Here is a 23,713-nt window from a genome sequence, read left to right as displayed (position 1 = left end):
ATGTTTGTCAGTTGGCAAACCCTGGAGGGGACTACAGTGCCCAGTGCTACTTCATCCGCCAGGCATTCAGTCTGCACAGTGCCCAGTAGGGTTTTGGATACCCCAGTGTTGAAGAGTGTTCAATGTATTGTTTCTGACTTAACCAATTAACGTTTTTTATTAAACAAGAGAAAATGGCAGTACTCCCAAGGCCGGGCTTACAACTAGAGGCCCCCCCCCCCAACACCGTCCCCAAAAGAGTGACTTAATGGTGAGCCACGGCCAAAAGGTTAAGGGCTCCAAGCCGCGCGTCCAAAATATTCGGGAACTATTACCTTAGTACCAGCGTTTCTGGAAAGAAACTGGTGTAGTTCTGAGGGTCCAGTCTAGCAGCTGGGGATATTCAAAAGGTGTGAAATCTGGGGTTGCATGATATCCACCAGACAGAGCATTACCAAAGGTAAGTAACTTGCTCCTAAATTCGCTGAATATTAGGTCTTTATGTACTATAAAGTAACATTTGTGATAGGAGAATGCACTATAGGGGGCTTGTGGTTCCCACTGAGTTTAATTTTGGGTGTTTTCTTTGCCTTCATCTGCCAAGAGGCGCAACTCATCTACCAGCACTTTTGTAGTGGTACAAATACGTTCCACTAGAGCATACGTACAAGGACCAAATACAATAGTGGTCACTTCTGCGTCCTTGCTACTAACATTTTGTAACTCTCTCCTGTGAGCATCAGGAGCATTAACGATCATGCTCAATTTCGCAAAGTGATCAAAACATATCTTTTCCCTGCTTGAGGGGCCTCTGGCGCTCGCTCCATGATTTCTTTAGCAGTCTGCAGTATCAGCACCGGGACGCCCCTTTCCCAGGGCAGCTGTGCGCTATATAAATCTGCCAACATAACATAACATTTTCCAGAGAGCGCATTCTATTTACTAGATTTATAATACCTTCTCCTACAGCCCACTCCTTTAATGCGGTGCAAACCCGTGTCCGACCTCAAGATAGCTCAACTTCTTTACAAACCAGTTTTTCTACATCTTTTATTGAAATCTAAGTAAGTCTGAACCATTACACCACCTTGTACCCTCCCAACCCAATCAGCAAATCCACATACTGGATTAATCTGTTGTACGTACTTTTTTGGTGACACTGTACTGAAACTGCTAAGTTCTAGTACATTACTAGTAACAATACATTCTGCAGTCACCATCCTCATAACATCTTCCGTAATTGCCAGTCTAGCCTTTACAGTACATTTTATCATAAACAATTATGACTCATGAAATGGTTTGTTGATCCATCAATGTAAAAAATGTAAAAATTAAAACCGAGATACCTGAGGTGTAGGTTGACAGGCCCCACCTTGGACATGACAATACCGCACATGGTGACTGGGATGATACGGTTCACAAACTAAAGAGACTCACTGTCTTTGAGTTGTTGGATAGCCCCCACCCTACAGCATATAGTACTCCAACTGATACCATATATTCAGCATTTTCTGGCCGCATCCATCGGTCGTGCTTTCTCCAAAAAAGCCCTCTTGCCTTTTTATTCTCTATTACTGGTTCTTTTTTTACATTTAAAATAAGCAACAACTGTTGAGGATTTAATCAAGCTAGTTATCATAAATCTTGTCATGAAACTTTGAACAAGTTGTTAAGAGCTCAGAAAAAAAACAGATTTGGAAGATGCAGCACCATCCAATGAATGTGCAGAAGACAAGCTCCTGTCACAAACAAGATCTGTATCTTATGCCCAGCATGTGAGAGGACCTTCATGAGTTTGTGCCACTTGATGCTAATAAGAATGAGACATATGGCCACTGACCGTAGCGAGACAAGCTGCTGGAGATGTTGTAGCAATAGATGGTGTGTACCACCTTAATTGCCTCACTGTATTCCGGAACCGTCATCTATCACTCATGAGAAAAAGAAAAAACGCAGATGGAGATCAGATGGAAAAAAAGAAGATAGAGGTACAGGATTTTATTGAACTTAGCAACTTCATAATAAACTCAGTGGAAGACAATGTTTCCTGCTTCAAGCTGTTTGAGTTGTGTCACAAGTATGCAGATCGTCTTATGGCACCTAGAGTTCAGACGGAGGTCAACAAAGAAAATGGATCCTGGCTACTTTCCACAGGGCCAAATGGAGAAAGCATGTTGTGCTTATGTTCAACCAAGACATGAAGCAAATGCTGAAACATGCTTTGACATTATAAAGGTGATGCAGCCAATTTTGCAAAAGCTGCCAATATCATTCGAGAAGAAACCTTGGAATCTGATGGATTTCACTTTAATGCCACCTGCCCACTAAACTGTTGAAATAACTCTGTGCCATCGACATTACAAATGTTTGTTTCAATGTTGTTGAATGGGTCTGGCATCAACAACTTTGTATGAATCCCAGGAAACTCTTAATGTCTCCAGAACAATCATGTTCAACTGCAAGAAGAGAACAAAATCTGTGGTACAGTCTCGCCATTTTTTGTCATTTTAATGTCCACTTCAGTTGTACATAGGGCTGAATGTGCACACCCTGACGTGGTCAAGAAAATTGATAACTCATCTGCACCGTTTGGGTATTAGCATCAGTTACCACCGTGCTCTTCAAGTGGAGAATCAGCTACCAACGGCTGTTTCCCAGAAAGCACAGAGAGGAGTTGTGTGCCCATCTAAGCTTCGCACTGGGCTTTTCACAGTTGATGCGATAGACAATCTGGATCACAACCCTTCTAGCACCACTGCCAAGGGTTCTTTCCATGGCACAGGGATCAGCATGTTTCAGAAACCTTGAGTCTCAAACCCAGGACAGAACAGAGAAGCTATCACTCTTTCTTCAGCGAAAGAACATATCTTTGCCTGACTGCTTTACGACGGTACCAGCTGTAGCTCTGATAGAATCCACAGTTGAGGTGCCAAAATCAACATGACAAAGGTAGTCATGGGAGATTTGGTGGAAGCAATGAAGCATTAGAACTGTGTATTGAATCCTCTTCTCTCCAACTGATTGAGAAGGATAAGCTAAAACAATGGAGACAGTCTGGCATGGTCAGCCTTTCCTGCTTCTCATCTCTGCCTTGGACCATCATAATTACGCCCGCTGGATCCCTATCCATATACGAGGCATTAAGAACCTGCTTCCGTCCATCTTGGAAGAATTTCTAAAACGTGGCCTCTGGGTTGTTCGTAAGACAACAAATAAGTTCTCAGCCATGCTTATTGATCAAGCTAATGAGCAGAACAATGAGCTGGCCAAGGGTTTTGGTGGGGAAGTTGGACTCACTGAAAACCAGTCTGCATTCAGAATGTGGATGCTAGTAGGTCCTGAACAAGCACATCTGCTCACAGAGTTTAAAAACTGTTGTAGCCTGGAAAATGCAAAGCATTGTCACCATGAAGAAGGCCTCGCAACAGAGAAGAGCTTCAAGCAACAGGTACTGACTTACAGAGATTATCAGGGAAATGGGCAATCCTTTTCTAAATGTAACTGAAGAACTGCTGACTTTGGATTCTCATGGTGTCCTCAAGCAGTCTGTAGTGATACAATGCATACAATCGAAGAGTTTGACGAACAACAGTGCAAAGACTACTGCAAGTCTTCCTCATTGACTGTGAAAGGTCTATTCGAGACCGAATTGAGAAGAAATCCCTCAGATTGTTCAAGCCTCCTGCTCTGAAAATCCACGGCAAACAAGCATACAAGATTGCAAGTCTGAAGACAGATGTCAACCTCTTCTCGAGACTGTACATCGTCGCACAACACCGGGAGTGTGATATGAATACTTTCTTCAGTCATGAAAACCGCCCATTTCCACCGTTCCTGTCTGATAAACGCAAACTTTGTTTTCGGATTAAATTTGACCTAATGACATGTTTGGTGAAGACATCATAGAAAAAAGCCCAAAACCTACTTGAATTTAATGACATCGAAGATGCAATTGCATTGTTGGTCAGCTTGGAAGAACGAGATAAAGGAGAGCTATCAACGGAGTCAAATATTCGGCATAATGCACCTGCGCTGGTGTCTTTAGAAGAAACAGCTGAGACAGATGTGCCAACTTCCTTTGATGTGAAAGTGTTCGATGGTGCTGCTGTTTTGCACCTCCTTCTTAACTGACGGTGTCAGGACTCCCTTCAGACTCGTTTTTGGCCTTAGTCACCGGCCTATGTGAGGGCAATCACAAAATGGCTGCCGTATACAAAATGGAACCTGAGAGTTCAGGACGGAATCTCGAATTAAAGGGTGATTTCGTCACTCGAATATGCCGAAAATGCTTGTGTATGATATACTAGTCATTCTCGGTCTGCTGGTATCAACATCGTCATGATACGACGATGTTTATGGCACGGGTCCAGAATTTTCAGTACCACAGACCCTCCTTTTGCCCTTACATAGGCAATAACCTATACTCATGCTAATCTGAGTCCAGGTCTATATTCATAAAGTCATTGAGATGTTGCTGTAGCATCATCCTATTACTTAGCTCGTCCCTCGATACAGGTTTCCTTACACACGATGTAGCACAGAGGCCACATATAGCAGGAGCACACTGTTCGCACAGACAGAACAGGAAAAGAATGGCTAAGATCATCCCAATGACCATCAGAATCTTCCATCCCCAGGCTGATAACAGTTCCCAGAACCACCCTATCAACGACCAATCTCCTTTATCCACATGAATGGATTCAGAGATCATATGTAGTTTGGAGATGGCCTGGTACACTGTTGGAGCGTTATCTGGAATGAAAACACAGCAACTCGATTGGATCACTTTACATACCCCACCTCGGTCTGCAAGTATGACGTCTAACGCGACCCTGTTCTGAAGGGTCATAAGGCGATCCGACTGGAGCTCAGCAGTCAAGTTACTAAGGGCACCGCCAGTTTCAACTACGGTGGATTCAACCACTCTCGTCAATTGCCTTATGTTCCTACTGTTAACCATAGGTCCCCAAAACGGCAGAAAACCCTTAAAGAAGTCTCCAAATTCTTGTCCTGCAGTGTCTTCTTTACTGAAGACGCCTCTAACTATCCTTGTCTTATGGTAATCTGCCGCAGCTGTGTAGGTGGGAGGCAACAGGAATGAAACAAAACATGTGCCCGAGAAGTCAGGGGGCAACCATGTGTAGGCTCTATCATGACAGATGAAATAGGTACCCTTAGCTGCTAGGAATGAAGGGGAAGTCCGAGATGCAAAGACATATGTTTCAGTGCAGATACTTTTTCCTAACTGAGCTCTGGGATTCTTGCCATTACCTTGCAGACATAGGTGACCCTGATGGGGTACAATCCAAATCGGGGAGGATCTCTTAGCTCGCTGTTTTTCACTCAGAGTAACTCCATATCCAGTCACGTTCCATCCGATATATGCTAGTGTCTCATCTCTCTGGATAGTCTCATAGGAAGTATCTTCCCTAATCATATCTACTATACCCTTAACTAGAGCACTATTCTTTGGATTATCTTTTTCAGAACGGTGGGGGGTGGACTTCATGTGCATAAATGAACATCGTTCTGTATGCCCACACAGAACCATTATGGCTGAAAGGCAGGACCAGATAAGGGATACCTTTATCCGTTGTGTGAGGCATAAGACCACACACCCAACAGTTAGTCGTGTTCATTACTAATTGGTGTTGGTGCAAAAGCTGAACGAAGGAGTTATTAATAAACTCTAATCTCCTAACGGACTCCTGTTCAGGAAAAGGGTGAAAAGAATGTGAGGAAACAGTAGAGGGAGGAGGTATGGGCTGTGTAGTGGGTGCAAATGTCACTCGAAAAGAGAATAAAACATATCCTATTAAAAACATCATTACACTGAACAACATAAAAATGCATAATATCAAAAAGCTTTTCTTGGTCATCATTCTACATATTTTAGCTTTAAAGTTCATCTCTATGGCAGATCTCTCCATCTCGAAAAACTCCATCCTCTCTAATTGCTGCTCGCGATGGTAGGGTGTTCTATGCTAAGGAATGCTTCTGTCAGTCCAGGGCAACTCCCTTAGACCAACCAGAACCGTTGACCTAACGTCTTTGGCTGCACTCCAAAGACTTCGGCAACCGCGACCCTACAGCTGAACCCGGATGGTGGTTCGAAAAACAAAAATAAAAAAGTTTCTCAGATGAGAGAGCTGCACTTTCAAAAATAGCAAAGGAAAGGAATTTTTTTTATTAGTCCATAGTTCTCGGCCTCAGGTTATAGCGTCTTTTTCCAGGTAATGTCTGGTCTTGGAACAAGGGTTCAGGCTCTGTAGTGTCCAATCGGATTGACGGTGGCACAGCCTCTTGCAAAATATTGTCACTTTCACTTCCAGAAATTGTTCCTTTTACACGTGCATCGCTGAAAGGCAGAAAACGGGGCACAGTCTCAGTCTCGGAGTCAGCAACACCCTCCTGGACCCATCGGTCGTACGGCAGAGGCAAAGGGACCCTCTTGCAGTGTACGCCGTTGTTAGACGGGGACCCTGAGGGTCGGCCGGGTACTGAGGGAGAGATCCCCGAGGGGGACCGTCTCCGGTGATCGTACAGACAAGTTACCTCCCTCCCCACAAACAGGCACCACACCAAGTCGAGTTCAATGCTTTATATAAGGTTCTTAAGGCAAGGATATCAGCGATACAGGATATCTCGGACCCGGGGGTCCTCTCACTTCTAGTCTCTGTAGGGAAAGGGGGTAGCGGGACAGTCTTGGTACCGGATCGGTACAGGTAGTGGTAAGGGGCGAGCTCACAATCCTCGAGCTGGAGGGTCTGTGGATCGGGCCGCGGCAGCGCCAGCAGGCCAAGATGGTAGTCTTACAAGGCAGAGGGCCGCGGCAGCGCCAGCAGGCCAAGTCGATGGTTTCACGAGGCAGAGGGCCGCGGCAGCGCCAGCAGGCCAAGATGGTAGTCTCACAAGGCAGAGGGCCGCGGCAGCGCCAGCAGGCCAAGTCGATGGTTTCACGAGGCAGAGGGCCGCGGCAGCGCCAGCAGGCCAAGATGGTTTCACTAGGCAGAGGGCCGCGGCAGCGCCAGCAGGCCAAGACGATGGTTTCACGAGGCAGAGGGCCGCGGCAGTGCCAGCAGGCCAGTCACGGATGAGTTCTTCTCGGGTCTCTCGACTCCAGGATACAACTGCCTTCCTGGTCTGGCACTGCCCCAGTTATAGGTCTGGTCCCCTTTGATGTCCGGACCCTCGCGCCTGGGGGCCGGGAGGTCCGGGATGAGGGAGTCCAGACACCCAGCAGGGGGGTGGAGCCAGCGCCCAGGGCGGCCGGGGGTGATCGACACCTGGCGGAGGGGAGCCGTTGACGATTCCTTCTCCCATTGATTTGCCAAGTGGTCACTCTGCCTCCTGGGGGGAGGTTGGTGCCCCGATGTCGGGGCCGGCCGGGCCCAGGGTTAGGGTCGAGTTGAGGCCACGCGGCCTCGTGCTGCAGTGCCCCAAGATGGCGGCCGGTTCGATGTCGTGGTGTGGATGGTGACCCGGGCCAGCTGGGTCCGGGGCTGGTGTCTTGTAGTGGAGGGATTGCAGGGTACTTCGGGTGGTCGTTTAGGGACTCTGGCTGGGGATGCAGGGAGAGCCAGGGTCCAGGTCCTACTGCGGGGAGGGGGGGCAGCCCGACCATGCGGCCTGTCCAACATGCGTCCCCCCCAGCTGAAGGCGGGGAGAGTCAGCCATCTTCCTGGGGACTCTCCTCGCTGAGGCGGAAAAAGCGTGACAGGCCGTCGGCGTTGGCGTGGTCCTGGCCTGGACGATGTTCCACCGTGAAGTCCATCCCCTGCAGGGAGATGGACCAGCGCAACAGCTTCGGGTTTTCCCCCCGCATTTGCATCAGCCATTGCAGGGGTCGGTGGTCTGTTTGCACCCGGAAGTGGGTGCCGAAGAGGTACGGCCGGAGCTTCTTGAGTGCCCAGACTACGGCGAAGGCCTCTCTCTCAATGGTGCTCCAGCGCTGTTCTCGGGGCAAGAGGCGTCTGCTGATGAAGACCACCGGATGGTCGACCCCTTCGGCGTTGAGTTGGGAGAGGACGGCCCCCACACCATGATCGGAGGCGTCCGTCTGCACAATGAATTCCCGGCTGTAGTCGGGAGCCTGGAGCACGGGGGCCGTGCACATGGCGGTCTTTAGTTTCTCGAAGGCCGATTGGCAGTCCAGGGTCCAGTTGACGGTTTTGGGGCCCTTTTTGGAGGTGAGCTCTGTGAGGGGCCCCACGATGCTGCCATAGTCCTTCACGAACCGCCGGTAGTATCCGGTGAGCCCCAGGAAGGCCCGGACCTCCGTTTGGGTCGTAGGGGGTTGCCAGGCCTGGATGGCAGCAATCTTGAGTTGGAGAGGAGCCACTAGCCCGCTTCCCACTTGGTGTCCCAGGTAGGTCACGGACCCTTGGCCAACCTGGCACTTGCTGGCCTTGATGGTGAGCCCGGCTTGCTGGAGGGCGTGTAGAACCTCCCGCAGGTGGCGGAGGTGGTCGGTCCACTGGTGGCTGTACACAGCAATGTCGTCCAGGTAGGCGGCGCTGAAGTCTTCCAGGCCCGCCAGTACCTGGTTCACCAGCCGTTGGAACGTTGCCGGGGCGTTTTTCATGCCGAAGGGCATGACTTTAAAGTGGTAGTGCCCGTCTGGGGTAGAGAAGGCGGATCGTTCTTGGGCCCGAGGGGTGAGGCCGATCTGCCAGTAGCCCGCTGTTAGGTCGAAGATGCTCAGGTAGCGGGCGGCCCCCATCCGGTCAATTAGCTCGTCGGCCCGGGGGATGGGATGAGCGTCGGTCCTGGTAACTGCATTCAGCCCCCGATAGTCCACGCAGAACCGGAGCTCCGGGGCAACGCCCGGGGCGGCCGCCTTGGGAACCAGGACGACTGGGCTTGCCCAGGGGCTGTCTGAGGGTTCGATCACTCCCAGGGTCAGCATTTTGGACACCTCGGTCTGGATGCAGGCTCGTACCCGGTCTGGTACGCGGTATGCCCGGTGTCGGATAGGAGGGCTGTCCCCGGTGTCCACATCGTGGAGGCACCAGGGGGTGACTCCGGGGGTGAGGGAAAACAGGGAGGCGAACCGCCTCAGGAGCGTTTGGCAGTCTTGGCGTTGCTCCGGGGACAGGGCCTCGGAGAGCCGGACCCCTTCCACTGAGCCATCCTGCTCGAAGGCCCTCAGTAAGTCCGGAAGGGGTTCGGAGTCTTCTTCTGTCCCATTATCGGTAGCCATCAGGAGGCTGAGCTCGGATCGCACAAAATGGGGTTTTAGCCTGTTGGCATGGAGGACCCGTAGGGGGTTCCGGGCAGTCTCCATGTCGATTAAATAGGTGACGGGCCCTTTGCGTTCGATTACCTTGAAGGGCCCGGACCATCGGTCTTGGAGTGCACAGGGTTCAACCGGGGACATCACCCAGACCTGTTGTCCCGGTTCGAACTCAATGGAGGACGCGTGCTGATCGTACCACCTCTTCATGTCCTCCTGACTGGCCTCGAGATTGGCTTTGGCGGTGTCTCGGAACTGCCGGGTCTGGTTGCGGAGAGCCAGGAGGTACCTGTAGATGTCCGGGGGAGTTTTCTGGGGAGGCTGCTCCCAACCTTCCTTGACTAGGCTGAGGGGGCCCCGGACGGGGTGCCCGTACAGGAGTTCGAATGGGCTGAAGCCGAGGGACTTCTGCGGGACCTCCCGATAGGCAAACAGGAGGCAGGGAAGTAGCACGTCCCACTGGCGTCGAAGGGGTTCTTCTAGGCCCATAATCATCCCCTTGAGGGTGCGGTTGAACCTCTCGACCAGTCCGTTTCCTTGCGGGTGATAGGGGGTCGTGAATTTGTAGGTGACCCCGCATTGTTGCCAAAGAGACTTCATATATCTGGAGATAAAGTTCGTGCCCCTGTCACTGACGACCTCCCGGGGGAACCCCACCCGGGAGAAGATCCCCATCAGGGCCCGGCCCACCACGGGGGCCGTCACCGTCCGAAGAGGGATGGCCTCGGGATAGCGAGTGGCGTGGTCTACGAGGACCAGGATGAACCGGTGTCCTTGGGCTGTTCGAGGGTCGAGGGGCCCCACGATGTCTATTCCCACTCGTTCAAACGGGGTGGTGACGACAGGAAAGGGTTGCAATGGTGCTTTGATTTTTCGGCCACTTTTTCCGCTGGCCTGGCAGGTGGGGCAGGCCTTGCAGTGGTTGGTGACATCCTTTCGCATGTGGGGCCAGAAAAAATGGGTCACCAGGCGGTCGTAGGTTTTATCCTGCCCCAGGTGTCCGGCAAGGGGGACATCGTGGGCTAAGTTCAGGAGGAAGTCTCGGAAGCGAAGGGGCACCACCAGCACCCGACTGGCCCCTAGTTCCGCCACTTTCTGCTCGCTGTAGAGCAGGTCTTGGTCCCAGTAGATCCAGTGGGCCCCCGAGGTATCCCCGGTGCTCTGGGCCAGGGCTTGCTGCCGGAGTCCTTCGAGAGAGGGACAGGTTTTCTGTTCGGCCCGGAATTGTTCCTGCGTGGGGCCTCCCTCCTGCCGTCATTGTGCCAGGTCAGGGACGCCCCGAAGCTGGTCGGATCCTTCTTCGGTTTGGGTCAATGGACTGGCTCCTGGGGTGGCCTCCTCTGGGATGAGCGCGGGAGGAGGTTCTGGCCACTCGGGCTCTTCTGGGCTTGGGACCGCGCGGGCGGTCATGGACCGGGTCGTGACGCAGACCCATTCGGGGAGGCCAAGCATCCCCAGGTGCTCCCTCCGTTCGACAGCTGCCCATGGAGAGCTTTCAAGGTCGTTTCCTAGGAGGCAGTCCACGGGGGCATCATCGCGGACAGTTACTTTTAACATCCCTGTTACTCCTCCCCACTCGAAGGGGACGCAGGCCATGTGGCATAGGCTTTCGGAGTTGTCGGCTGATCGGACAGGGCAAAGAATGTTCGGCAAGATTTGGTCGGGAGTGACGAGGTGGCGTCGGACCGCCGTTACACTGGCCCCGGTGTCGCGGAGGGCTTCCGCCCGGCGGCCATTAATGTTGACCCATTGACCGTACTTCTGGGTGTTGGCGGGAAGGGGGGCCCGCGGAATCATGTCTCTCTCCCCTAAGCAGACCAGTGCCATGGCGGCGGGTGCCCATTCAGAGGGATCGGCCTCGTACTCTTCTTGGTCCTCCGGGATTAGTTCTTCCCCTAGGGCCGCCGCTGCAACTTGGCGGGGGGTAGTGTTCGGATTCTTTGGGCAGTTGGGATCACTGGCGTAGTGGCCGGGTCGCTGGCACCTGTGGCACGTAATGTTGGCCCGGAAACCGGCCCGGACGGCAGGGCTTCCTCGGCCAACCGGGGTCGAGGGGTTTCTGGGGGGTGACGAGGGGCCGGGGTCTCTCCCCCGACCCTGACTCCCTCCTCCCCCTCGGGGGCGATACGGTCTGGATAATTCGCTGGGTGCGTTCCGGCCAACTCGGGTGCTTTCCCACCGGTCGGCTTCGACGGCGAGTTGTCGAGGGTCGGTTAGCTTACTGTCCAGGAGGTGTTGCCGGAGCTCCACGAAGCAGTTGTTCGACAGGTGTTCCCATACGATAAGGTCAAAGAGTTGTTCGTAGGTGGTTACTTTGTTGCCCTTGATCCACCCCTCGAAGGCTCGGCTAAAAAAGTTCACGTACTCCACCCAAGTTGTACCCGGAATCCGTTTGCAGTCGCGGAACCGTTGGCGGTACATCTCAGGTGTGAGCCCGTATCGAGTGAGGAGGGCGGCCTTCATGTGGTCGTAGGAGGTCATCAGCTGGTCCGGGAGTTGCAGCAGGGCGTCCCGCCCTTCGTTGACAAACCTCCCCCATAATCCGGCTCCCCAATCGCTTCGGGGAATCCGGTGGGAGGTCATTGCCACCTCATAGGCTTTAAACCACTGCTGTATATCATCGTTCTTGTGGTATTCCCGGATGACATCTTTGGGGATGTGAACCTTGGGTTCGGTCGAGGCAGACGGGGTCGGTCGTTCGGGGAGCCCGAGGTCTTTATTCTGTTTCTGGATCTCCAGTGCTTTGAGATCGCGCTCATGTTCGTATTCTAGTTTCTTTTCCTCTAGCTCTCTCTGTCTTTGCTTGTCTTCTCGCTCTTCCTTGAGCCGTAAGTGTTCCAGGGTTATTTTTTGTTCGGCCAGCTTGAGTTCTCCATCCAAGCGAAGTCGGGCTAGTTCTAATTCGTGGAGTCTGGTTTTTTCTCTTTCTCGGATCTCTTCCAGGGAGAGACCCGCTCTTTCTTTAGTTGGTGCGGGGCTCGTTTCGGTCGTTTGTGTTCGGGGTACGGCCGTACCCGTTTCCGCCCAGGCTTCTAGGGCTCGTTTGAAGTCTTCCTTCGTACTCAGACCCGTGGTTGGGAGACCAAGTTCCATGCAATATTGCTTCAGTTCTCGGTGGTTGTAGTCTTCCAATTTTTCCATCTGGAATTTCTCCGTTGTTCCGCTCTCTGTTGTCATGGTGGTCGTGTGTCGTGGGTCGGGTGACTTTCTGTACGATTATGCGTAGGTTCGGATCCCGTCGCTGGCCACCAATGTTAGACGGGGACCCTGAGGGTCGGCCGGGTACTGAGGGAGAGATCCCCGAGGGGGACCGTCTCCGGTGATCGTACAGACAAGTTACCTCCCTCCCCACAAACAGGCACCACACCAAGTCGAGTTCAATGCTTTATATAAGGTTCTTAAGGCAAGGATATCAGCGATACAGGATATCTCGGACCCGGGGGTCCTCTCACTTCTAGTCTCTGTAGGGAAAGGGGGTAGCGGGACAGTCTTGGTACCGGATCGGTACAGGTAGTGGTAAGGGGCGAGCTCACAATCCTCGAGCTGGAGGGTCTGTGGATCGGGCCGCGGCAGCGCCAGCAGGCCAAGATGGTAGTCTTACAAGGCAGAGGGGCGCGGCAGCGCCAGCAGGCCAAGTCGATGGTTTCACGAGGCAGAGGGCCGCGGCAGCGCCAGCAGGCCAAGATGGTAGTCTCACAAGGCAGAGGGCCGCGGCAGCGCCAGCAGGCCAAGTCGATGGTTTCACGAGGCAGAGGGCCGCGGCAGCGCCAGCAGGCCAAGATGGTTTCCCTAGGCAGAGGGCCGCGGCAGCGCCAGCAGGCCAAGACGATGGTTTCACGAGGCAGAGGGCCGCGGCAGCGCCAGCAGGCCAGTCACGGATGAGTTCTTCTCGGGTCTCTCGACTCCAGGATACAACTGCCTTCCTGGTCTGGCACTGCCCCAGTTATAGGTCTGGTCCCCTTTGATGTCCGGACCCTCGCGCCTGGGGGCCGGGAGGTCCGGGATGAGGGAGTCCAGACACCCAGCAGGGGGGTGGAGCCAGCGCCCAGGGCGGCCGGGGGTGATCGACACCTGGCGGAGGGGAGCCGTTGACGATTCCTTCTCCCATTGATTTGCCAAGTGGTCACTCTGCCTCCTGGGGGGAGGTTGGTGCCCCGATGTCGGGGCCGGCCGGGCCCAGGGTTAGGGTCGAGTTGAGGCCACGCGGCCTCGTGCTGCAGTGCCCCAAGATGGCGGCCGGTTCGATGTCGTGGTGTGGATGGTGACCCGGGCCAGCTGGGTCCGGGGCTGGTGTCTTGTAGTGGAGGGATTGCAGGGTACTTCGGGTGGTCGTTTAGGGACTCTGGCTGGGGATGCAGGGAGAGCCAGGGTCCAGGTCCTACTGCGGGGAGGGGGGGCAGCCCGACCATGCGGCCTGTCCAACAGCCGTGGATCCAGTTTTTCTTTCCTTCCACTCGAACGGCTGATCTCGTTGAGAGAAGAACTAGGTGGGGGCCGGTCCAACGGGGCTGGTCATTCTTTGTCTGCTGAAAATTCTTGACCAACACCCAGGATCCAGGAGTAATAGGATGTCCTGGAGCTTCAGAGACCTGAGGCAGAGTATCGTGAACCTGTTGGTGTAAAACACGCAATTTAGCCGTCAATTCATACAAATAATCAAGCAGTACAGGGTGTTCGATCTCACAGAATTTTGTCGGCCTAGGCACTCCCCATATGTTGGCCGGACGGCCGAACACAATTTCATAGGGACTAAGTCCCACTCGCGAATGCACAGTCATTCTGGTTGATAGGAGTGCCAAAGGCAGAGCGTCAGGCCATTTAAGGCCAGAGCTCGCTTGGATTTTGGCCAATTTTAGTTTTAGCGTGCCATTATAGCACTCTACTAGTCCAGCTGATTGGGGGTGATTTGCAGCGTGGAATTTTTCCTGGATACCTAGCCCTTCACATACTTTCTTCATCACTCGACCCACAAATTCACTTTCATTGTCACTCCAGACCATTCTCGGCATTCCAAACCTAGGGAAGAACTCTTTGACAAGGGCTTTAGCTGTGGACATGGCAGTGTTGTCCTTCAGGGGATATGCTTCTACCCATCTTGAAAAGTCACAAACAACAACGAGTACGTATTTCAAATTGTTGCACCTTTCCATGTGGTTGAAATCCAGCTGCAAAACCTCGAACGGATACGTTGGAGGCGCAAAATGACCAGCTGGAGTTGGGGTTCCACTACCAGGATTGTATTTCAAGCACACCATGCAATTCTTGACCACATTCTCTGCACACTTAGGAATTCTAGCATTTTGCCATACTGCAGCCAACAACTTACAAATCCCTTTCACACTGATGTGAGCCATTCCATGGGCCATTGTAACCACTGCAAGCACATATGCATCGGGTAATAACCATCGCTGAAGTTCTGACAATTCAATCCAACAACCATTTGCATCCAATTTACCCGTACTCTCTCTCCACAGACTCAAATCTTTCTCTGTAGCTTCAGCTTGAATAGATTTCACACTCTCTATCGTATCCTCACACATTCCAATGTCACCAACCCATCTCGCAGGGCCTGCAACATACATTCGGCTCATCACATCCCTCGCTGTTTCTTTTGCGACTTCATCAGCAAATGCATTTCCACGACCAACATCATCAGTCACCTTCTTGTGTGCACTGCATTTTACAATCGCAACTTGCAAGGGCAACGTAAGTGACTCGAGAAGCTCATTCACCAACTGACCATGCTGAATCTTGGCTCCATGCGAAGTCAGGAACCCACGTTCTTTCCACAATCGTCCAAAACTATGGGCCACACCAAATGCATACTGGCTGTCAGTATATATAGTCACTTTCATTCATTTTGACAACACACACGCTCTTGTAAGTGCAATCAACTCTGCTGCTTGAGCTGAATTATGTGGGATACGTGCAGCTTCAACAATCGTATGCAAAGTCGTAACAGCGTATGCTGCAGTCGTATCACCATTCGGAAGCTTGAAGCATGAACCATCCACCCATAAGGTACCATCACACTCAACAAGAGGAGTGTCTCTGAGGTCTACTCTCCCTTTCGTTTCTTCCTCTGTTTTAAGAAAACAATCATGCTGTTCAAAAACATCTGTTTCTGCTACAATCGTCAACAACGTAGCTGTATTCAACGTGTTGCATCTTTTTATGTGCACATGACTCGCTAAAAATGTCAACTCATAACCTGACAATCGAGCACTAGTTTCCTTTATGGCGCCATCCCTATGGAACAAACTCCCCCTAGACATACGCACAACTACTGAACTCATGAGTTTTCGCAAAAAATTGAAAACATGGCTCTTTAGTTAAAATCCCATTCAGACTCATCTTTTCCTTCCAGGACTGCCCGCATGCGCCATGAGACTCCCTTGGGATGTGATATGTTGCGCAATACAAATATCCAGACTAGACTAGACTAGACTAGTTAAGTGCTGTGTCTTGGTCCTGTTTAACAAAATGTCCACTGCATGTGGAACCATTACAATCAACATATTATTCATCACTAACCCAGCAGACTGCCGAATAGAAACAGCTGCTGCCGCTGTGGCTCTCAAACAACTCGGCAACGCTCTAGCTACCGGATCCAAAGTCGACGAAAAATACGCGCATGGACGTTGCTTGTCCCCAAAAGACTTTGTCAACACTGACAATGCACAACCTTCTTTCTCATGGACATACAGTGTAAAAGGTTTACTGTAGTCGGGGGTACCCAACACAGGAGCCGAACACAATGCATCACGCAATTCGAAAAAACTTTCCTGACAATCTTCAGACCATGGAAGGGGATTCGGTGTATCTTTACAGGTCAATGCCCCCAAGGGTTTGGCCAGTAAAGAAAAATTCGGTATCCATTGTCTGCAATAGGATGTAATGCCTAAGAAAGCGCGCACTTCTCTCTGTGTCCTTGGCACACTCAATTTTGCAATTGCCTGAATTCTTTATGGGGTCAGTTTCCTTCCCTCCTTCGACAAGAGATGACCTAAGTAGGTCACTTCTTGTCGTCAATATTGTAACTTTGAAAGCGACACTTTGTGATGTAAATCAGACAAATGACGCAACAATGACAACGTTGCTTCTTTGCAAATTTCCTCAGTATCTGCAGCGATTAGTAAATCGTCAACATACTGAATAAGGGTAGCGCCATCAGGTAAAACAATTGTGTCAAGCTGTGTTTTTAAAGCCTGACTATATATCGATGGACTCTCACAATAGCCCTGGGGAGCGCGTTTGAACCGGAAGCTTCGTCCTCCTAAACAGAAGCCGAAAATATCCCTGCTCTCCTCGGCAATCGGGATGCTGAAGAAAGCATTCTTCAAGCCAATCACCGAGAACCAAGTTCCAGAAGCTGGAATCATAGTCAATAGGGCAGTGATATCAGGAACGACTGGAAATTGTGGCACAACGATTTTGTGGTAGAGAAGAAGCTGTGTATTAGGCGTGACCATGGGTGTGTATGTGGCACCCTTGGGCATCCATTTTGTTGGAAATATTTGCCTCACACACCCGGATGGGTGTCATGCTTCATCATCGGCGTTGCTCCTCGTCGGGGAGGCGGTGCAATCCCCGACGGGCTCACCTCAAAGAGGGGCTCTTTGACGGAGAATAAAGTAGTACTTTTTGGTACCCCCTACTACATTTTAATCACCTTCTAGTTCTCTTACTCCATTGCCCACATACCCGCACTTCACCATAAGGCTGCTGAAAGAAAAGATCTCCGTCAAAGAGACCCATGGTCACGCCTAATACACAGCTTCTTCTCTACCAGGAACGGTTCAGCTACCCTTTTTGTTTACATTGACTTGGTGGGGGCACAGGCTGATACTGGACCTTCCACTTGTTTGAGTGGTAACGAGTGCCCTGCGGATCTATTGATCACCCTCTCCTCTTCTTGATAACTACAACGATTTTGTTCACCTCTCTAAGATCAATCACAAACCTGTAAACAGGTGGCTGAGAAGGGTCAGTACGCTTCAAAACGGGCAAAACCGGGCTATTGCAAACGTTGCTTCTTGTCTCCTCAATTACATCTTTTTTAATCAAATCATAAATGATCGCTAGCAACGCTTTTTCACCTTCACTAGAGATCTTGTATTGGGGAATACGTGGCATTTTAACATTCGCTCTTAATGTCACAACATATGGCGGTATTTCCAAAAGACCCACATCATTAGGACCAGTGGCCCAAAGAATATCAGGAAGAAGAGACAATTCTGTCGGAAGTTTATCCTTCGACAAATACATTGGGGAGGCCACTTTCTTACCCAGTGTAAGTTGTACTCCTGAAGGAGAACAATACAAAGTTGCATACAATCTTTTCAACCGATCCAAACCTAACAAGTTCTCACCACAACCTGTCGTCAAAATGAGGGGTGCTTCTAATTCACAAGGTCCAACAGAAAGGGACATAGGACTAGAAATCGGGTTCCTAACCGGGGCGCCAGAAAAACCTACTGAAACATTCATTTCGCCAGACAAAGGTGCGCCAGGGAGTTTAGAGTGCATAATAGAACTCTTTGTAGCACCAGTATCCAACAGAAAAGGCTCTGACACACCTGATGTAATCACCTCAACATAAGGTCCACTCTGATCTACTGGAACTGAAACAACTCCCTCTCTTTGTCTATGGCTGTCCTACCAATCATTACCTTCCATATTCTCATCTTCCGCATAGTAGTCATCAGCATAGTACTGAGGCGTCCTACCAGACGTGTTATTCTGCTGATCAAAACTATTCATTGAATTCTGAGGTGGAAAGGAGCGTGCGTTCTGGGGGAAATTTCCATGTCCTCTACCTCTAGATGCTTGTGGAACACCTCGACCTCTTGCGCTAGAAACACCATTCATACGTTGTAACAAAGCAGGGCAACTACTTTTAAAATTACCTTCTTCTTTACAATATGCACACTGATTAGGGCCTACAGGAAAACGTGGTTGAGAAAACTCGAACCTTTGCGAGTTTCTCTGAAACTGCTGAGGTTGCTGAAAATCGCGCTGGCCACCACGAGGCGGATAAGCTTGCTGTAAAAGAACCTTCGTTTTTAACTCTTTAGTTTTGTTTTCTACTCTATCTTTTTCGTCCTTATCTCTATTTTCATAATACTGTGCAGTAGCCAATATCTGTGCTGATGAGGAAACGGCCCAAGAACTCTCTGAGTCTTTCGATTTTTTTACACAAGTCAGGAAGCAAATTATGTACGAACTTGTCAACGAACAACCATTGACCACCTTCTGTACTCATATCTTGACCACTGTGGTCGATAAATGTCTCCTCAAACCTGGTGAAGAAATCAGACACGGTTTCCTCTTTCTTCTGCTTACATGCAGACAATTTGTCCCAATTCACTCGCATAGCAGGCATTAACGTCTTCATGTACGTAACAATTTTACCAGGGAGGTCTGCAACTCAAGGCTCAGGTTTAGCACCACCAACTTGTCGGCCATCTGCAGTAGCAATATTAGCCCATGTATCACCTAACTCCGGCGCATGGTCTGTATGACGAATCAATCCCCACAAAGGCTGTGGAACCACATTTCCAAACAACATGTCTAGGAACATGTACCCAAACACGCTGAAAATGAGGCTAAATAGGAGGTTTAGCTGCTAGATCCCCTTCTTTCCAAACTGGGGGAACTTCTCTCATCGGATATTGTCGCGCTTTTCTCCTAGCAGAGGGGTCATGTTCAAATAATGACCGAGAAACACCCTCACACCTAAACGACAACAATGTCGCAACTGCTTTTTCAACATCGGAGCCCACAATTGTGCCTTTTGCAAACTCGTACCGTACACGACACAGCTCAGGCGGATTGCATTCTAAATCATTTTCCTCCAATTCCTCACAAAGAAAAACACACATTTTCTCGAAAACGTATCTCTGCTTCGGAGCTTCCCACTGATGGTAGATATCCATAACGGAATCTAGCTCATATCTTGTGGGGTCTATAACCCATTTGTGTGCCAAATAATTCAATGTTTCCTGCTCTCTAGAATCGGGCATTTGACTACGCAACTGTTTATGTGTTGAAACAGGGGTCATACTTGTTGCCCCAAAAAGAGGATACAGAAGACTCTCAACTGTATCAGTCATTCTCTGCCGAACAGAAGGAGAAGTCAACGAAAGAACAGGGGGAAAAACAGAGTGAGGCAAAGCAGATGCAGATGCAGACGCAGAGGCAGTAACAGGAGGAACATCAGAAGAGGTAGTCGGTGCAGGAGTCAAAGTTGTAGGAAGTACAGGGGGAGCAGGTGGCAAAGTCAGCGGCCCTTGAGGAGGCTGTGCCGTAGCAGTAGGAGCCAACTGAAAAGGAGCTGGCGGTTGTGGAAGAATCTGAGGCACAATAATCGGAGGTTGCACAACTAAAGGTTGCGGAGGTGCAGTAGCACTCTGCGCAGAGGGGGGTGGCGAATTCAATAAATGCAACATTAAAGGGTCTTTCTCAATTTCTTTTGCTACATCTTGCTGGAGAGGTGACAAAACTGGATAGCATTTATCGATTGCCATTTTACGTTGCCTGTGCAACTGCTCACTCGCTTGCTCTTCTTCATCATCTTTATACTGCATAGCAGCTTGCATTATCGAGATACCCTTTTCTCTTTTATTCCTTTTAGCTAATTTAATTTCTTTCTGTTTGGCTTCCTTTCGCCATAGGCGGAAAGAGTCAAACATCGCCGGCCGGGCTTTCTTCTTGAAAAGTCTAGCCTCTAGATTATCCAATATCTCTGTGTCAAAACTACCATATTGGGGCCATTTTAAAACACCATCCTTCCTGGTGTATCGGATCCATATTTCATTATATGTGATGGGGCCTACGCCGTGTTTCACATAGAGTTCATAAGTTGGAGTTCCAATTGGAGGAACCGGACACGAGTCCTCCAATCGGGAATCCCTATTACAACCAAAACAAAACAAATTTCCAAGTCTGCTAAGACCAGGCATCTTCGCTCACTAGTCTAGCTTCAAACTTCAAAGGATTATCGAAATACGATAGCCTCGTGAATACACGAGTCCCTCGGCTTTGGTACTTGCAAGTTCCAAATCAAAGATCCCAAGGGGATACCCAAACTAAGAACCAAACTAAGGACTGGGAGACGCTCCACTTATACTTAACTGAGGTATCGATGACGTCACCAGAAGACTCGTCTATCGTTTCGCTCTATAAATCATCAAAGGGTCCAAGACAGGGCGATAGTCAGGGCAGCAGTCCTTCGTAGCCGTCGGGACGCGGGGAACCTCGCAGCAAAGACTTTCGGACCACGAACGACATACAAGGGTCGATGAAGTGGTTGGCCTTCCTCCAGAATTTTCACACGAAGCTCCTCACGAACCTCTGGCTTGGACCGGTACAGCTGAAATCGCCCCACGTTGGGCGCCAACTGAAGTACTGGGTATTTAAGAACCCAGCGGTGCCAGGGAACACACCCTAAGACTTCGAGTCCTTCCTGTCCCAGACTACAGAAACACAGAGTCTTCTTGGTGAAGTCAAAGATCGAATTTATTGGCTGCAGCCAGTAACAGGTATCCTAGAAGTACAACACGGTGTATATTCTCAGGAGACTGCTCACACTTACAAAGCCAGCCTTCTCTTTTTATACAGAATATTATGCTTCAGGCAAACATTCCTTGTTTTACAGTTGACCATTCACATATTTTCACTACAAAGAAAAAAGCAGCATCATGATGACAAGCTTATTTTCAGTTTGTCCAACCCACAGTAAATCACCCGGCAAGGCCCAACATTTTCATCAGATATCGACGGACCCCTAATAAATTCGGGCACCTCCTCCTCGTAAAGCAGGTCATAAAGTAAGGAACAGAGACAGGTGTGTGTAAGATTAGGCGTGGTTTGTGTGCGATGAAAGGTTTATGGCATGTTGTGCCTTGATACTAATCTTGATCGGCCACTGGGAGAGGAACTGACCGAACAGGTTTGGCCCCAGGCAGTGGAGTCAGCTTGCCCAGGTCGTGCAGAAGTCCGCAAAGGTGTGCGTGTCCTTCAGACTCGTTTTTGGCCTTAGTCACCAACCTATGTGAGGGCAATCACAAAATGGCTGCCGTATACAAAATGGAACCTGAGGGTTCAGGACGGAATCTCGAATTAAAGGGTGATTTCGTCACTCGAATATGCAGAAAATGCTTGTGTATGATATACTAGTCATTCTCGGTCTGCTGGTATCAACATCGTCATGATACGACGATGTTTATGGCACGGGTCCAGAATTTTCAGTACCACAATAGCTTGAGATGGGTGGGCATCGTCTGGGACAGGTATGTCAAAGGCAGCATCAAATACTCTGCCAGAGAGAAAAGAGGAGAAGGAAAGCGAAGAAAGGTTCCAGGGCAGTGCACAACTTCTTGTGCGATGCAAACTGACAACAAACTGTTGTTCACATTCCTGGCTGAAAAGATCGAGAGCAGTGAATTCCTCCCATGCAAGGAAGTAGTGACAACAAATGGAGACAGCATTCAGGTCAGAGTCAATAACCTATCGATGCCAGCCTCTAACCACGAAGAGGCATCACAACATGCTCTGCAACAAGGCAATGTGTCTTGTTTTGTGTGCACTGTGGACACTGATGTAGTAGTGATTCTGGCTGGAATGTTTCACCAGCTACAAGAATTGTTTTCCAAGGCCAATATCTAGGTAGCATTTGGTATAGGGAGGGACTTTTTCTTCAACCACATTATTGTCATTGCTCAGCCCTTGGAAAGGAGAATTCCACAGCATTGCCGATGTTTCACAGTTTTGCTGGCTGTGACACTGACCTTGAGTTTCTCGGAAAAGGGGAGAAATCTTGATAGATGACCTGTAAATCTTATCTGGAAGTTACAGCAGTTTTTGCCCACATTGCCTGAAATCCATTCATAGAAGTGGACATTCAGAGTGACAGTGTCCGAATTCTTGAACACTTCACTGTAATCTTGTACCAGAGAACAAGTCAACTGGAGTCAGTGAAGGAAGCACGCAGGGAAATGGTTTTGTCAGCAAAACAAGACAATGGAAGCCATCCCACTAACACAGCCTGCTCTTCTTGAACATACAAAGAATGCTGTTTACTAAGCAACGATCTCGTTCACATGTGACATGCATCAGCAGGAGCTACCCAATCCGAAGGGAGGAGGGTGGAAAATGGACATGAACAGTCAGTGCTGGACCCTATTATGGACAGCACCACTAGTGGCATCTAAGTAATATGGTGTACTTTTGAAGTGTGGCTGCACAGCGGCAGCTAGTTGCACAGGCAAGTCTGCACGGTGGACCTGCACTGAACTTTACAAGTGCATTGTATCAGAAACTGAGCTCACAAAAGGATTTTTTAGAAAAGTTTATTACATTGGATTTATTTTTCAAGTTAATTTAACACAGTAGAAATCAGCAATTAAATGAGTTCTATATATAAGAAATCTTGTTTTAGTTTTTCTTCATGACCTTTTCTGAAGTCAATAACAGAAGTATTAATGCTTTCCCTGTTCCTCTGTGCAAGTTGTGCAGCCCGCCTTATGAGAAATGTCACGTGACAGGATTCATGAGCACTGATCGTGTGGATCCTTCCGAAAACTATCAGCATTTGATCAAACAGAATTCTACTCACATTACAGTGCCTTTTTCCAACCTATCCCCTTGATCTTGCTAAGGGACTTCACCATAGTGGATGTTGATCATCTTATGTCCTCAATACCTTTAACCCAGAACCATTACTTTTGTTTTGCTAATGTTGATTAGCCCGTAGTTAAACTGAATTTGTCATTTTTATACATTATATTTGTATTTCAGGTGGGATGCAGCTGGTTCTGAGCCAGCTTCCTCGCACTGGAAAAATTGCTGAGTGTGCACGCTTGTGACCACACATAGATACTGCAAATGTTATTCTTTGATCACAAAAATCAATCAACTAGAACGGCTCCTGAAATTGCCATGGTTTGTTGCTTGAAAGGACTTTGCAGACATTCCTTTTAAAAGTGGTTCTGCTTTCTATTATCACCTCTTAGGAACAATTCTGGACCACTTGGTGGGAGAGGAGATCCTGGCAGATTACCTACTTTACACGCTCAACAAGTTCAAGCAGTTCGGGTGAGTGGCAGCAACCACAGATGTCTCACATACCTTCTCCTTTCATTGAGTGCATTAATCTCAATTACTTGGAGTCCTACTCTTCCCCAGGATTTTGGTCGGCTAATTAGGTTCTGCCACTGAATTATACATTTCTCCTCTCTCTGTCACTGCACCCCTCATATGGACTCAGACTTTTTCTCTGTATTCCTTTGTACTGGTTGTCCTAAATGGTTTACTGTGTTTTTGTAATCACACATCCTGTCTCACTTGTCTATTCCCTGGCTCGTTTTTTAAAATCGTTTTTTTTATTGGGAGTTTGTAAAACATTAGTCCAACATAGTGCAACAGCCTGAAAAAAAGTTCACTTTGAACTGTCAAAATTAAATGATTTCAACCTTTGTAAGACCAAATGTCCGGCCC

The 23,713-nt window shown here is 49.5% G+C and overlaps 1 protein-coding gene across 3 annotated transcripts in view; it reads left to right on the top strand.

Moving 5' to 3' along the window:
• MTG1 (mitochondrial ribosome associated GTPase 1) overlaps positions 1 to 23,713 on the top strand; it is a 201,555-nt gene that overhangs the window by 149,080 nt on the left and 28,762 nt on the right. For all 3 annotated transcript variants that reach the window (XM_078642757.1, XM_078642758.1, XM_078642759.1), the window contains one exon: positions 23,230 to 23,311. In XM_078642757.1, the coding sequence (XP_078498883.1) occupies positions 23,230 to 23,311 (82 nt within the window). The remainder of the gene's footprint in view (positions 1 to 23,229; positions 23,312 to 23,713) is intronic.

This window comes from Lissotriton helveticus, chromosome 5_1, assembly GCF_964261635.1.
Source record: "Lissotriton helveticus chromosome 5_1, aLisHel1.1, whole genome shotgun sequence".
NCBI classification, from domain to species: Eukaryota; Metazoa; Chordata; class Amphibia; order Caudata; family Salamandridae; genus Lissotriton; species Lissotriton helveticus.
Note: the sequence above shows the minus strand (reverse complement) of the source record. Positions and strands in the feature narration are given on the sequence as shown.